The sequence below is a fragment of the Saimiri boliviensis genome, chromosome 9 (genome assembly GCF_048565385.1).
Source record: "Saimiri boliviensis isolate mSaiBol1 chromosome 9, mSaiBol1.pri, whole genome shotgun sequence".
Lineage (NCBI taxonomy): Eukaryota > Metazoa > Chordata > Mammalia > Primates > Cebidae > Saimiri > Saimiri boliviensis.
Genome location: NC_133457.1, coordinates 43423457 through 43440742, shown reverse-complemented (window position 1 = coordinate 43440742; position 17286 = coordinate 43423457). Strand labels below are relative to the sequence as shown.

General features: G+C 35.9%; 1 protein-coding gene across 5 annotated transcripts in view; it reads right to left on the bottom strand.

Moving 5' to 3' along the window:
* Positions 1-3401: 3401 nt before the first annotated feature.
* Positions 3402-17286, bottom strand: part of CMC1 (C-X9-C motif containing 1) — an 85100-nt gene continuing 71215 nt past the window's right edge. For all 5 annotated transcript variants that reach the window (XM_074405773.1, XM_039480246.2, XM_003936052.3 and 2 more), the window contains 2 exons: positions 7007-7097; positions 3402-3679 (listed from right to left, as the gene is read on the bottom strand). In XM_074405773.1, the coding sequence (XP_074261874.1) occupies positions 3559-3679; positions 7007-7097 (212 nt within the window). In that variant the 3' untranslated portion in view covers positions 3402-3558. The remainder of the gene's footprint in view (positions 3680-7006; positions 7098-17286) is intronic.

Here is a 17286-nt window from a genome sequence, read left to right as displayed (position 1 = left end):
AGAGTTTCATATATCTCATACTCAAAAGAATATCTCAGATCTCTTCTACTGTATTACTGAATAGCATACATACGTAAGACAATGTTCACCATTCACCAGATATTTTTGTATTTCTATTATCTTACACTTATTCAAGCTTGTCTGTGATTAATGGAATTGGTGTCAGATGCTGGAATTTATTCTGACCAATGAACACAGCTGACTCAAGGGAGTACAATCTCCTGCCAAGTAATAGAACCAAACCCAATATGCATAAAACAAATACAATACTCCAGGCTTTAGCTGAAGGAAGCAACTACCTGTGTAATAACAAAGCAGCAAAAACTATTTCTCATGTGGCTGCATAGGCTGTATATTACATCTGATCTCTAATGTAGCTTACTGGTTTGCCTTTTTTAAAACCAAAATTGGAAATTTTCCTTTGTAAAAAAAAAAAGTCTTATGAGATAATTGCTTGACTAATGTTTTGAACAATACCAAGAAATTGTTTAATTAAAATAAATTATTTTTGTTTGAAATTGAAGTGGATGTGAAATATTGTCCTTGCCTATTATATCTCAAAAGTCTGGCACTAACTGTTGGTTGTTAATATGATTCATATAATAGACATTTGTTAAACCAACTGCTTTTGAGTGGAGAAAATTATTTTCCATCTAAACAGTGCAGTGATGATAGCTATCAAACAGGTATACTAAAAAGTCAGTGACTGATTGTGACAGTTTAAAGTGCTAGGCAGATATGTATAAGGTTCTTTAATAAGGAAAGATTAACCCCAAAATTTTTTACCCAGCTAGAAGTTTTAAAATGTACACTTGATCATCTCTGCTGTAGGAAAATTTCAAAAACAAAACAAAACAAAAACAGTTGCCTATTGAAGGTTTTATGTTGACTTATTTCATACTAGCTGAAACTTGCTCCAAAGAGCTTCCTTGAATCTTTAGATTTACTTTTGTAAGATTCAATTCAGTACATCCATAAATCAACAGAATGAAGAGAACATAAATAACGAAAAACCCACCTATTAATTTCTTCCTCTTGCTCCCTTATTAACTAAAGTAAAAATGCATATCTCTGTAGAAGACTTACTGAGTTGCTGCCAAAATGGAACTGAATTCTTAAAAGCAAGAGTGTGCCTATGTAAAACAGAAAACCAAAATAAATGGGAAAATTCAGACTTGAAAAACTGAATAATGTGACAAGAAAGTACTTATATTCAGAAAGGCTACTTAGAGAAGGTGTATCTTAAGCGGGAAAAATGTGGGTTATCACATGAATGGAATAATAACAGGCACCAATAGGCAAGCAAGACACAACTGAGGCAGATGTACCTAGTGAAAAAATTCAGTATGGATATGCATGGGTATTCTGAAGGTTACATCTTTGACATAAAGATGAATATATTGTTGATACTATATAATTTGGCTTCTGTGGGGAAAGCAACATGTACATAAGTGAATTTCCACATGAAGTGGGCTACTTCTGATTTTAATCAAAGCTATAAAATAGTCACAGATTGTATATTTCACTAGCTTCTTCAACTAAATTCCATATTCATTTGAGTTACCTCTAAAAACAGTTAAGGTCCTGTGCTCTAGGAAATGCACCAATACCAAAAGGTCAATGTGGAAATACAGGCATCTTTACCCCTATCCTGTGTGGTCTCTAGATTTCTATATTTGCTTTGCTTTTGTCTGCTCTAGTAATCTTTCTTTTGATCTGTGGCCTGGGAAAATGTGGGTTCTTTGTATTTCAAATAAGAGTAAAATAGTTTTTTGAGTGGTTCACTCAAGAGTAAAGTGTGGAACTTGAACACCTATTGATTCTTTAGGGTCCTATTTAAGTCCTTAAAAAAAAAAAAATCTCACATCTGTTTCATGGGATTGGAGCCAAAGTTAAACCTTGTCTTAGTGCACAATAATTTCTATATGTGATTTTAATGAGGACTGTGAAAATAAAAATAAAATTTACTTATCTTGAAACTAGTTACAATGGCTTGAAATTAGTTAAAATGGCTCATGGGGAGGGGGAAATAACTTTTATTATGAAAGCTCAAATTACTAAATTGGGACGGAAATTTTTATACTACTTCCTAAGTCCATTACTATGTTACAGAATGGTAATTCACTTAGAAAAATAACTTTTCAAAATGAAAGATTAAAGGATTCAGTAGTCAAGTTACCAGGTTAAGAACATACATACGCTTTAGAAAATTCTCCATCAAAGATGTAAGTAAAATTAATTCACCTAAGTATGTATCTCCTTACCTGTGGTTCTCCTGTGGTTTAAGTGTGTCCCACAAGAATTCATTTGTTGGAAACGTAATGGCTAATTTAACAGTATTAAGATATCGAGCTTTTTTCTTTTGAGACGGAGTTTTGCTCTTGTTACCCAGGCTGGAGTGCAATGGCGCGATCTCGGCTCACTGCAACTTCTGCCTCCTGGATTCAGGCAATTCTCCTGCCTCAGCCTCCTGAGTAGGTGAGATTACAGGCACTCGCCACCATGCCCAGCTAATTTTTTTCTATTTTTAGTAGAGATGGGGTTTCACCATGTTGACCGGATGGTCTCGAACTTTTGACCTCGTGATCCACCTGCCTCGGCCTCCCAAAGTGCTGGGATTACAGGCATGAGCCACCACGCCGGCCCCAATATCGAGCTTTTTATGAGGTAATTGGGTGATGAAGGTGGAGCCCTCATGAATGGATTTATGCCGTTATTGCAAGCATAAGTTCTCAAGAGAGTGGGTTGTTACAAAAGCTTGCTCAGCTTGGTCTCTTGCACACACTTGTTTGTCCTTCTATTTTTTCATCCTGTTGTTTTGATGCAGTATGAAAACCCTTGCCAGAAGCTGCTGGCAAATAAACTCCAGAACTGTAAGCCAAATAAGCTTTTCTTAAAAATTACCTGGTCTTAGGTATTCTCCCATAGCAACAGAAAATGGACTAAGATAGTTTCCAAATAAGCCTGTGCTACTAATAACAGTAACTACCAATATAAAAGCATCTACCAGCGCTGAAACATTGTCTTATACACAGTACTTGTACCTGCAATACTCAGTAAATCCTCACATGCTGTATTAGATTTACTTCCACAGTCATATAGCTAGTAAGTGGTAGAACCAGGTAGGATTCTGGTTCATGCTTATTCTGCTATATTCCCTAGTTATTATTAACACCTTTGAAAGTTGTCCATTCCTACTTTTCTTTAGTTTTGGCTCCCATGATTAGCCATTAGCCTATACATTGGAAGAAAAGTAATGTAAGGTCAATATTGAACTCTAAAAAATCAGTATCACTGTTACAGAACTACAGTAGTGGGAAAACTTTTAAAAGGCCCACAACGACCAGGAAATCCAAATCCCACTTGAGTAATTACTCCTTCCCCATTTAAGAAAACAGAACTTTGAAATAAAGTATTTATTTCAGATAAAATTAATATTTCCATAATTAAGATAAAGCAAACACACATTCTTATTTTCAGTCCATTATTTAAGGTGACTTATACTATAAAATGACTTCCATGAATGTTAGATTTCCTGAATGTCATTTGAATATCTGCCTACATGCTTGTGGGAAGCTTCTGTAGCCTTTTCTTTGCAGGAATTCCAGTTCTTCTGAATTCTTCCCTTTCCTTCAGGTATTCCATTTTGCATTCTTCATAAAAGGCTGGATCAGTATAGCTATGAGAAGGAAACAAAAATACTTTAAATAATCTTGCATGTGTTAAATGTAAGCTTACTTTAATTACTCATATTCAGACATCTGGTTCATCAGGCTCAATCTTTAGAAGCAGACTTTTAGTAATGGTTACAAATTCACTGTTAACATTACGCTAGCAAACTAAAGACCAAATCACTCATTTGTATATAGCACTGTCACAGGATAGAGAATGAGAAGCACAGCTCCTGTCCTGGAAGCCCATGGTGTTATAGGGCAGACAAATAAAGACCAGATTACAATTAAGTATACAAAATACTCTGACAGAGGTATGGCCCAGTGTACCATGGAAACATGGAAAAATGGGTAAGGCAGAGATATCAAGGGGAAATGCCTAAGTTGCACTTTGAAAGACCAACAGGAATCCATATAGAAGGCAAGAGTGGGAAGGCACATGGATGAGAAAAACTGATGCATGAAAAACTGCAAGTGGAGGGGTATATCACTCTAGCAGATGATGCACACAGAAGAAAAGGCCTGAAATGAAGAGGGAATGGGTAAAAGTCAAATCGTGATGTGCCATTTATGCTATACTAAGAAATTAAAATCTATACCAAAGGAAATGGGGCACAGTTAATAAGAGCACTGCACCTGTAAGATCAGTTTTGCGTCTTGGATGAATCTTGACAACATGTGGCAGACAGGACAAAAGGGGGCAAGCAAGGTTAGAGGCAAGATCTCCAATAAACTGTTAAAATAAACCAGGCAAAAAATGATGACGACACAGGCCAAGGGAGGAGCTGCAGGAATGAAAAGGAAGTGATGATGTGGGGAAAGTGCAGAAATCAATAGGAATAACCAATTTGAGTTAGGCAACAAGACTGTAGATACTAGACTACTGTATAATTCACAGACATGCTGTAGGCCAAGCAAAAGGAGCCAAGTTCAGTTTTAGACTTGGACAAAGAAACAAATGTTATTTCCTTTTTTTTTTCCTAAGACAAAGTCTCAATCTGTTGCCCAGGCTGGAGTGCAGTGGCCCGATCTTGGCTCACTGCAACCTCCACCCTCTGGGTTCAAGTAATTCTCCTGCCTCAGCCTCCCGAGTAGCTGGGATTATAGGCGCCTGCTACCATGCCCAGCTAATTTTTGTATTTTTGTTAGAGACCGTGTTTTGCCATCTTGACCATGCTGGTCTTGAACTCCTGACTTCACGATCCACCCGCCTCGGCCTCCCAAAGTACTGGGATTATAGGCGTGAGACACCACGCCCGGCCAAAATAAACTTTCTCAGATTTTAGAATGAGAAGAGAACTTAGGGAAACACCAACTTAATTGAGTAGATTAAGAAAGAAAATGTTGAGAAGTACAGAGAGATGCTGGGGAAATGGGGAAAAGTATTATCAGGGAAGACGGAGACTTTTAAGATGGGATTGGCAGAGACAGGTGAAGTAAAAGAGAAAGAACAATTTGTTGGATTTGGCTACCATCAGCCCATTAGAGCCTTTAAAAAGAGCAAGTTCAGTGAAGTGAGGACAGAAATCAGATCATAGTGTCTTAAGGAAAAAATGAAGGTAAGAGGTAGAAAAAAAGGAGCACAAGCCATTAATGTTTCAAGATGAGAGAGGAGAGCAGTTACATTCATTTCATGGAAATGTCAATAGTAATTAACAAGAACACCTTATTTAAAGATGAAAAAATATTTCTTAGTGTATCTGGGGACCCAAAGTCGAGTAAAATTTTCCTTAATAATTTTCCATTTACTTTCAGTAACTGTCAAATCCTTCTTTGTTTCCTTCACTGCTTATCTCTTCTAAACAAGCAGAAACAGCCATCCTTCCCAGCCCTTCCCCTCCCCTCAGGTGGACTAGAATCTGTTATTTTCTCCTCATATTTCTAGGGTGTGAAAGAGAGAAGGATATTCAAATGATTAATATTCAGATAAACAGTAAAAAATACTAATCAAAAGCTAAAATTTACTGAATACCTATCATAGTAAATGTGTTTATATATAGTACCTCACAATCAATCATTCACAAGGTATAATTATGACTTCTTAAAATGAACCTGCCTAAGGTCACATGGCCAGCTAAGCTGTCACTGATACGGAAGCTGAACCCAGGTTGCCCTCTCTGCAGTCTATATGCCTGTCTCCTCTGTTCTAGAGCTGCCCCATCTGGAGTGAAAGTATGTCTAACTAGCAATAACAATTAGATGACTGAATTTGAGATATAAAAATTATTTAGTATACGAGACAGAATTTAACAATTCAGTCACACAAAAGTTTAAGGGATTCGTTTGCTCAGTAAACAGTTGTTGGAAGCACTCAAGAATAGAAATGAAAGAATATAAAGTCACAGAATGAACTTTCAATCCTCTATGGTAAAGCACTGAGTATAAATAGGGACCATAAATAAGGGCTGCTGTTGATATTATTAACTGAAGAAAAAAACATCGACATTGATTATGTTTCATCTACAAATACAGAGATGAGTTTACATAATCCCTAAAGTCTCTTCCAACTACACCATTCTAAAAAAATGTCTATATATGTATGTGTACATACTCTGTTATAAAAAAAAATGTAGGGTTCAGGTGCTCAATACTTTTTTAATTTAATTCCCTAAGAAATATACCATATTGAGATACATGCTGCACAGGCTACAGAAATTAAAGGAAATAAAGGCTTGCCAAAACTAAGATCTCTCAACATTCAATTAACTATACTTGCTAAAGTATTCTGCAATAATATCTGTCAATAATATGGGTAATAGAACGTGGGTGAATAAATCAACATGTGAATTGAAATAATTTTTGGGGGGATCTTTTACTTGGATTTAAGGAACTACAACAAAATATTAGTAAACACGGCATTATATAACTATTTAAAAAATTAATTTAGTTAATTTCAAAAATCTAAATTTACCTTTTTATCATCTATGTAATTTATCTTAACTTTCTAGGAGTCAAATTATATTAATTCAACAAATCACAAGGCTGTAAAAGGTCTCAGAGATATTTTAATTCAGTTATCTTTACATTAGAATAAACAAAAATCAGTCTGCACTATATTTTACAGATCAAACTGTTCATAAACAATGAATGGTAAAAAATCATATACTTTCGTTTCTGACTTCATCTTTTGAATTAGATACAATGCTGACAAAAATTGAAAAGACTCATAAATATGCTGCATTTTTGACACTATACGGGAACTTCAGATTCAGCCAACAACATAATAAATTTGGTATGAAGTACAGAATACATTACATGTAATGAGTTAAGTAACATACTCTTATCTACCACACACACATACACACAGAAGTACAAACACTGAGGTAACTACTTACTAAGCAGTTAGACATTCTTTCAATGCAGAGTTTTCTTTCCGACATTTTATTACCATAAGAAGTCCAGAGTCCTTGCAACATTTGGTAAAATCTGAAATAAATTTAGAAGGAAAAAGTACTTGTAACTACATCTATATAAACACACACACACACACACACACACACACACACACACACACACACACACATTTTTTCTTTTTAGAGACAAAGCCTCGCTCTGTCACCCAGGCTGGAGTGCAGTGGCACGATTATAGCTCACTGCAGCCTTGAACATCTATTATGTAGATTGTGCTACACACATAGTACCATGCTCAACAAAAGACACGTACACCAGTAAAAGGCAGAATAAGATGAGTGATATTCACTTTGTAGAAATAAATTTGATTTGAGAAGAGGGAGAGAGGACGTCTGAGATGAAGGGTAAGGAGACTTCATAGAGACAGGATTGAGACAGGATTTCTAGTAGAGAAAGAGTACAATCATGTCCTGCTTAACAATGAGGACACGGTCTGAGAAATGCATCATTTGGCAATTTCATCGTGGTCCAAGGATCAGGGTGTACTTATACAAACATAGATGGTACAGCTGACTAGACATCTAGACTATCTGGTATAGCCCAGGCTACAAACCTGTACCATATGTTACTGTACTGAATACTGCAGGCAATTATAACAGAAAGGTAAGTACTTTTGTATGTAAACACTTCTAAACACAGAAAAGGTACGGTAAAAATACAGCATTATTATCTGATGAGACCACCATCATATATGTGGTCTGTTGTTGATATCCTGGACATGACTGTCCAGGATAAATATGAAGAGTTGATTCCTCCTTTGAAGAGGAATTGTTTTCAGCCATTGGTGCCTACTGTCTAGTATCTCCATGTCTTCTTAGTACCTGGCAACAAAAGCCGGTAGATTCCCACCTGATGGCATCAAGGCGTCCCTCTTCTTTTGCACAACCCTGCCATGGTTTCTTAACTTCTAATAACAGGACTCCCACTTCATTTCCAAGTAAGTTCTAGGTGCCCTAGATATTACAAATGGCTTTCTGTCAAATTTCCATTCTGCTAGTTTGCCCTTTAAATTGTACTGGCACCTTGGGTATTCTGCCTTTTCAGGACCACAAACCCAGAAAAGCCTGGTGCCTATGCTACCCACAGCTGGGCCACTTACTACTCTGTCTTGTGTTTGCTTTGGGTCAGACTCAGTCCTGTCTTATCTCTTACACAGGACAATAGGCTTTGCTCCTCATCTTTTGCAGCTACTCTCGTGAACTATTCTAGTCTCTCCTTCTGATCACTGGCTGCTCTAGTTCCAGACTCTGCCACCTCTAATCTACCATAAGTAAACAACTATTCCCAAGCCATATCTTAAATATCATCCTTACAAAAGTGTAATAAAAAAAAGTGTCTTCTCAATATCTTTTGTAACTTTTAAAATACAAAACAATCAAGATTCTTCTCTTTTCTTGAGCTATGTGTTTTCCTTCCAGTTACTTAGCAATATAAATTATTTATAATTATCTTAAACAGATAATTTTAGAAGTGTCCATGAAAATACATACTGAGGTCATTAAAATATTTAAAAACCATAAGAAACCAAAAATTAGATTTGTTAAATGCATAAAAAATTTATTAGGGGGGCTTTGCTGAGACAAGATTCCTACAGCATAGATATCTGTATCCACGCACAACACCACAATGATACTTCAAAGAAAATTGGTGGAATAGGAACAAGATACAAGGGATGCTAGAAATGACTTTAATTCAAATAATTTAATGTGCATGATCACATGAAATGAGTGATGCATAGTATTCCCCTTTAAGGACACACAGGATTAGTTCCCTTTGGCTTCTGCTTCACTAGTCTCAGCAGTCCCACCATTTGCTCTCTCATTTCCAACCCAGCCTGTTTGACACTAAATGTAATCAAGTATCTTTGTTATTCTGACTACAAATTTTCTTGTTCCTCTTGAAGCAGATGAGCTGGGCACACAGGTCAAACTAAACCAAGTCAAGTTCCTTTGTGCCCTTTGACTAAGGACTTTCTAACACTCAAAAGGCAAAGCAGACTTACAGCCAGCTCATTTTCAGTGGATATGCTGAAGGGTAGCTACATGGCTATCTAAAAGTCAATTAACGTTCACTCTGGAATGCCTAGCTATTACTACATGTTAATTTTTCTATTTATAGCATGATGTTTAGATCTACTTTCATATAAGCAAAGACTACAATCCCAAATAAAAAGACATGGGCAATCCTCAAACAATATGTATACAAAGTTAATCCAGAATCAACTAAATCTAGCTAAAGGCTTCTTTAAGAGAACTGCCAGGTTCAATACTGGCAATGAACCATGGGCTGATTACCCTGCACCATCTTACCTTTACTGTCACCTTACTATACCTACACCAGACCAGTTCACCCAAATAATGTCTGGAAGAAAGGTAATTAGATAATGAATTTTGCCTAATGAAAACACACTAGTTAACCAAATCTTATTCCTTTTCTGGAAAACACAGAGAAAATGGCTGTTAACAAATGTTTACTTTCTGAATTTAACAAACTCAATATTTTAAGTTACTTGAGAAACTCAGAATAGGATGCTTAGGCATTGCATTAAGATTTGTTTTGTCTAATATTAATAAAAACGTCCTTGGTAGGGAACTGGTGCAAAAAAGCATTTATGTGTTCTGATCACAACAAAGGCATCATCTATGCAGTTTCACACTTGTCCAAATCTCTTCAGGAGTAAACGTGACTGACCTGAAGCCTCAAGCTGTCTGTAAGGTTTTTGTCACTTGTTTAGCAACAAGATTTTAATGAGGACCTTTCTTTCATCCTTCATTAGCATATATTCATATAATAGTGATGTTGCTAATACTGCCAACTGATTTCTAAAATGGTATTCTGAAACAAATCCAATTCAAATTACTTCCATTTTTCAATTTATGTTAAATTTTAAGGAGCTTGTATATTTGATTCTATCAATAATTTTAATTACTATTAAATACTATAAAAATCAAATTTCATTCAATTCAATCTTAAGGTAATACAAAAGAATATAAACAAACAGAGTAGGAATGTGGAGAGATTGTTAAAAGTTATTCAAAGGCTTAAAGTAATGAGCACTCAATACATTTTTTCTTTAAAATATCAAGAACATAAAATTCCATATCTTTCTTTTGTAAACTCTTATGTAACTCAAAGAAACCCCTTAATATCATATATTGGTAAAAATATTCTTTGAGGCTCACACCTGTAATCTCAGCACTTTGGGAGGCCAAGACGGGTGGATCACTTGAGGCCAGGAGTTTGAGTCCAGACTGGCCAACATGGTGAAACCCTATCTCTACTAAAAATGCCAAAAATTACCTTGGCATTGTGGAAGACGCCTGTAATCCCAGCTATCTGAGAGGCTGAGGCAGGAGAATCACTTGAACCCAGGAGGAGGAGGCTGCAGTGAGCTGAGACCATGCCACTGAACTCAAGCCTGAGCAACAGAGTGAGACTCTGTATCAAAAAAATAATTTTAAAAAATTGTTTTTGGATATAATTAAATTTGGATCAAGATTATCTAGGAAAAAAAAACATAAAGAGATAAAGTCGTCTTCTAACTTTAACATAATGGACAAAATAATTATTCACACTGTAATTAAGTACAAGTAGTCTGGCCGGGCGCGGTGGCTCAAGCCTGTAATCCCAGCACTTTGGGAGGCCGAGGCGGGTGGATCACGAGGTCGAGAGATCGAGACCAACCTGGTCAACATGGTGAAACCCCGTCTCTACTAAAAATACAAAAAATTAGCTGGGCATGGTGGTGCGTGCCTATAATCCCAGCTACTCAGGAGGCTGAGGCAGGAGAATTGCCTGAACCCAGGAGGCGGAGGTTGCGGTGAGCCGAGATCGCGCCATTGCACTCCAGCCTGGGTAACAAGAGCGAAACTCCGTCTCAAAAAAAAAAAAAAAAAAAAAAAAAGTATAAGTAGTCTATATAATTTCCAGTTTAACTATGATATGAAAAAAACTTGGGAGCCTCCATATAAAACAGTAACAGAAATAATTTATTTTTAATTTATGGAACTTCCGGATGTACTTTAATATTTAAATAACCCCCCAAAATGTGGTTCCTTAATTGAGCAAAGGAAACTATGACAACTGTGCATTGAATCAGAAATAGCAGATAGTTCATCTTTTACACTTTCTCTGCACATAGTCAGTTTTAAGCAACATCATTACTTTGCAAATGCAGTTAGCCAATTAGAACTAAAGTATTCAATGAGATGACAACTTTTAAAACACACTAAATTAAAAGAAATAATGCCCATTATTTCATTTCTCTGACTAGAACCACTCTGTTCATATCTCCATTAATTTGATGTTAAAAACGAATTTTTTCACAACCATCTTTAGACACAGCACTTATTCTTAACTTTTCAGGACTTTAATTTTCTTAGCCAGTAAAGTCTTCAAAAAATGCCTATTTTCTCCCAGCATTACAAAAAGCAAAGGTATGTTTGGATACCAATATACTTGAGAAGTTTAACATATAAGCTATAGACAGTATTTCCATAACTATGCCATCATCTTAATAGGTGGAAAAAAATTAGGACATCCTGTTTATTAAAGAACATAGTAGGGCAGACTTAAAAATCACCCTAAATTCATAATACATCATATCAACTCTACAAATAGGAATCTGAATCACAAAACTTTCCTTATGTAAAACTGGGTAAGAATAAAAGCAGAGAGGTACTTTAAACATAATGTAGAAAAGATCTTTTGAACAGTTATTGAATTATAAGAGGTTTTTAAAATGTAGGACTAAAAATGATAAAATTTGAAAGAGGGTCTAAGTGTTGACTTTTTATAAGATTTCAGACAAAGGTATCTGCAGTTTTAAATCTGTAATGTAAATTAAAATCTACAAATAAATTTTCTCAAGAAAAGCTATCTTTTATGTGAAGACTTCTGGAGTGAACAGTCTAATGTCAGGTCCCTATAGACAATGCCTAAGAGCTGTGCCACTCTCAGTAATCATCATCCCTTCTGGAAGCTGTGAAGTAAAAAGTGCCTGAAGACAACAGGAGGTCACCCTCAGTTTTCAATGCAGTGATGAAGGTCTGAACCAAAGCAGAGACAATGAAGATAGTATTTTTATCCTCTTCTTTCTAATAACTGCTCAGCTGAAGGAAATCAAACCCACAGGGACAAAAAGCACATTATTCTGTATAACCAACAGCATGAACAGCAATTCCTGAAGTACTGACTTCATGTACATTAGTCTATACAATTTAGTAACAGAATTGTAGATCTCCCTGTGACCTCTGCATCAATGATTCCAGTAGTTTGACTTTTGGAAAGAATCTAATCCAACCTACAGACAAAGCCAAGTATAAATTAATTCCAGCCTAGATGAGAATTAGGATAAATTCAGGTAAGCTGAAAAAGTGTACCGCTGAGTCTTTTCCAGCAAACATTCTAGCCAACCCCCTGCAAAAGAGTTCCAAAGACAATTTTCTAGAGAGCCATAAAACTATTAGTTCAAATGGGAAAATATAATGTGCAGAAATGATAAACATCTTTTACAACAGGGGTTCACCAAATCCCGGACCACAGACTGGTACCAGTCCATGACCTGTTAGGAACCGGGTGGCACAGCAGGAGGTGAGCATCTGGCGAGTGAGCATTACTGCCTGAGCTCTACCTCCTGTCAGATCAGCAGTGGCATTAGATTCTCACAGGAGTGCAAACCCTCTTGTGAACTGTGCATGCAAGGGATCTAGGCTGCACACTCCTTATGAAACTCTAACTAATGCCTGATGATCTGAGGTGGAATAGTTTCATCCCAAAACCACTAGAAAACTGTCTTCTGCAAAACTGGTCCCTGGTGCCGAAAAGGTTGGGAATTGCTATTTCACAAGACATATATTGAAACAGTGGCTTCTTCACTGCACTCATATCCTTAAAAAACATTTCCATTTTCAAAGGCAAATTGATAACACTGCAGATGGGAAATCATCAAATCATTACCTTAATTTTTAAGAAAAGATTCATTTGTAAATAATGTATTAGTTTTTCATTAATTACCAAAGTAGAACAAAAAAGAAAAAATTACTTACATTTCCATCTTCATATCAACAATAGCTAATATTTATTGTGTTTGTAACATGGACTAATTACTTAATGACTCACATGTATTAGCTGACTCAATAAATTACAATATTTAATTATTTTCTCATTTATCTAGGGGCTCATAAAATATCATTCATTCATTCAACAAACATTTCAAAGTACTCACTGCGTGTTTAAACACTGTTCTAGCTTCTGGGGTTACCATGTTGAGTAAGAATGAGAGAGTTCCTGCTCTGTGGGAGCTAACAACATTCTCTGAGGAAGACAAGTTATCCTCAAATGCTAACAGTTAATACTGCTCTGGGCAAGGAGGGTGCTATGGAAGCACAGAACGGCAACCTAAAACATACTCAGGAGGGACTTCCAATGTGAAGTACTCTTAAGCTATGCTCTACACTGTGTTGTATTAGCAAAAGAAGAGAGCGAACAGTATTCTGGACAAAGGGAAGGGCATAAAGGTCTGGAGGTGAACAGGTAGGACATATTATACAGAATGACTCAGAATGGCTAGAAAATTTGCTATTAGAGAGTGTGTGTGTGGTGCGGGGGTGGATGTCAGGTAGAGGAGGAAAGGCATGTACCAAGTATGATCAGTAGGCAATGTTAAAATGTTTAGGCTGTGTTCTAAGGGCTATCAAAATCCTCAGAGTTTTATGCAGTGGAATGACAGGATCATACTTTCTTCTGCATAGAACTTTAGAGTAGGCAGGGGAAACAGAACAGGAAACAAGAAAACTGGAGAGAAATTTAGTATGAGTCAGGAGGGACTGTGACAGGCAAAGTGGGAATGGAGAGAAGTGAATGAATACAAATGAAACCAGAGGGAACTAACAGGACATAGAATACAGTTATTTATGAGTGTAACAGATGGAGCAGTCAAGGATAACCCCTAATTTTCTCGCTGGGTGCACGATGGCACAGGTTGACGACTTAAAAAACACCAGAAAAATAAACAAAACCACTGTTTTGCATAATACAGACTCACCAAAAAGGAACAGCATATAAATTTGTTCTGTTTTGGTGGGAACTGGTGAGGGAAGACGGAATAAAGATGATGACAGATTTAGGACACGTTCAGTTAGGGGCCTATGAAAGATCCAAGTAGAAGGCAGTTAGCTATATGAGTCTGAAGCAAGTTCTGAAAATACTGTTTTGATAGTAGTAACTTAACAAAAATAATGAAAAGAGGCCCTAGGCAACCAACCACTAAGGAATCCTAACACTTAATGGTCTAGGAGAGAAAGCAGAAACTGTAAAGATACAGAGGACTATGAGGCATCAGAGAAAGCAAGGAAACCAAGTGTTTGACCCTCAGTATATAATCAGGGTCCACTAGACCCCATTTTAGATTTGTAGAACTCTTTTATAAGTAATTCTGTAACTATTTCAAGGATATTTCAGGACTTTATTCTTTCTTAAAAGCATCCCAAAATCTAAAAACAAACTGACATATTATTAATACAATAAAACTCATTTTATCAAAAGGATCATTGGATCTTGATATAAACCTAAGATTCAATATACAACTTATTGATCTTATTTTTCCTGTATCTTCATTTTATTTCATCATATTAGAAATTATTGCATCACAGCCTGTCAGTTATTTCCAGCTATGCTAAAAATAACTAAAATAATAAGAAAAGAAAATGATACAATCCCCTAGAAGGAAGCAATAATGAAATAAAGCTTTCAATATTACATCACCTTTACTATATTGCTCAATGTACTGTACTATCATTCATGAAGATATAAAAGTAGCTTTTTCTTTTTTTAAAAAAAGATTTCAGTGCATACAGTTAAAATTTGAATTTTTTTTTCATTTTCTGTCTCTTAGGTAGCATAATAGTCCTCAAAGATGTCCCAGTAATAATCCCTGAAACCCGTGAATATGTTAGGATACATGGCAAATGGGAATTAAGGATGGCAAACAGAATTAAGTTTGCTGATTAGTTGAAAATAGGGAGGTTATCTGGGAAGGCCCAATGTAATCACAAGGGTCCTTAAAAGTGAAAGACAGATGCAGAACAGAGTAAGAGAAAAGAGATGAGATGATGGAAGCAGAGTCAAAGAAATGGTATCGTGCTGGCTTTAAAGATGGAAGAAGGCGAATACCTTCACATTTGCTGGAAAAGGCAAGGAAACAGACTTCCCCTAGAGGCTCCAGAAACAAACACAGCTCTGTCAACACCTTGATTTTAGCCCAGTGAAACCTGTCACACTTCAGAACTATGGAACTACAATATAATGAATTTGAGTTGTCTTAATAAAGCTACTAAGTTTGTACAGTTACAATAGAAATAGAAAACTAATACACTATCATAGTAGAGGGAAAAAATTGGCCAAAAGATGTTTTACAATTATTAGATAAACTAGAAGAATGCAAAGAAACCAATAGCAGCACTCCAGACTTTAAGAGGATGAAATTGATCATAAAAGCACATAATCATATTGACTACAAGTCTTCAGATGACAGTATCCTAGATGAATTTTCTCAAAATCAGGAACTGATGAGTGATCAATACTTTTTTTCTTGTCACCCAGGATTTCTCAGCCTTGAATTCTGGGCTCAAGTGATCCTTCCACCTTACCCTCCCAAGTAGCTAGGACTATAGGTGTGTGGCACCACACCTAGCCATTTCTTGTATTTTCATTTTTCAGAGACAAGATCTCGAGATATTGCACAGGCTGGTCTTGAACTCCTAGCCTCAGGTAATTCTCTTGACTTTGCCTGAAAAATACATTTTTAAGGACAAAAAAAATATAGTATTCTCATCACATTAGACATTCAACAGGAAGGATGTTTCATAATGTATAATGAAACAAAAACTTGTATCTTATTTACGCTAAAAAAAAAAAAAAAGGTAGGGGGGCAATGCAGTATTCTTCCATCTTTTATGATATCTGTGTGCTGAAATGTACTTGATCCAAATGCTGAAGACAGATGTATTTAAAAGATGATTAAAAGGAAATTGTATTTATACATCTAAAAATGAAAACGTTTTAAAATTCTGGAGCAAAAAACATGGCCATATTCACTTCAACAAAATTATGAGTCATTAGTGTTTTTAAAAATATTTCATTTTAAAGATGTAAGTAGTTCACCAACAGTTATTCTATATGTAGAAAATGCTAAAGATATCTCCAAAAGACTACTAGACCTGATAAATGACTTCGGTAAAGTTTCAGGATACAAAATCAACATCCAAAATTCAATATTTCTATACACCAGTAATGTTCAAGCTGAGTACCACATTAATAACTCAATCCCATTTACAAAAGCCACATATACACAAAAATACCTAAGTATACATCTGACCAAGGAGATGAAAGAGCTCTACAAGAACTATAAAACATTGTTGAAAGAAATCACAGATGAAACAAATGGAAAAACAACCAACCCTCATGGATTAGAAGCGTCAATGTCATTAAAATGCTCATAATCCGCAAAACAATCTACAGACTCAATGCTATTCCTATTAAATTACCAATGTCATTTTTCACAAAATTGGAAAAAAAATTCTAAAATTTATATGCAACTAAAAAAGAGCCCAAATAGCCAAAGTAATCCAACAACAACAACAACAACAACAACAACAACAACAACAACAAAGAAAAAAGAAAAAGAAAAAAATAGCTGGAAGTATCACATTACCCAACTTTAAAATATACTACAAAGCTATCTTAACTAAAATAGCATGGGACTGGTACAAAAATGGACACACAGAACAATGGAACAAAATAGAGAGCCTGGAAATAAAGCTGCATATCTAAAACCAATTGATTTTCAACAAAGTAAACAAAAATAAACACACTGGGGAAAGGTTACTGTATTCAATAAATGGTACTGGGAAAACTGGTTAGCCATGTGCAAAAGAATGAAACTGAATCTCTACCTCTCATCACATAAGAAAATTAACTCAAGATCTCAAGATGGATGAGAGACTTAAATGAGAACTAAAAAAACAAACAAATAAAAAGGCTAGGTGTGGTGGCCCATGCCTGAAATCCCAGCACTTTGGGAGACCAAGGTGGGTCAGGAATTCAAGACATGGTGAAACCCCATTTCTACAAAAAATACAAAAACTAGCAGGATGTGGTGGTACATGCCTACAATCCCAGCTACTCAGGAGGCTGGGGAAGAAGG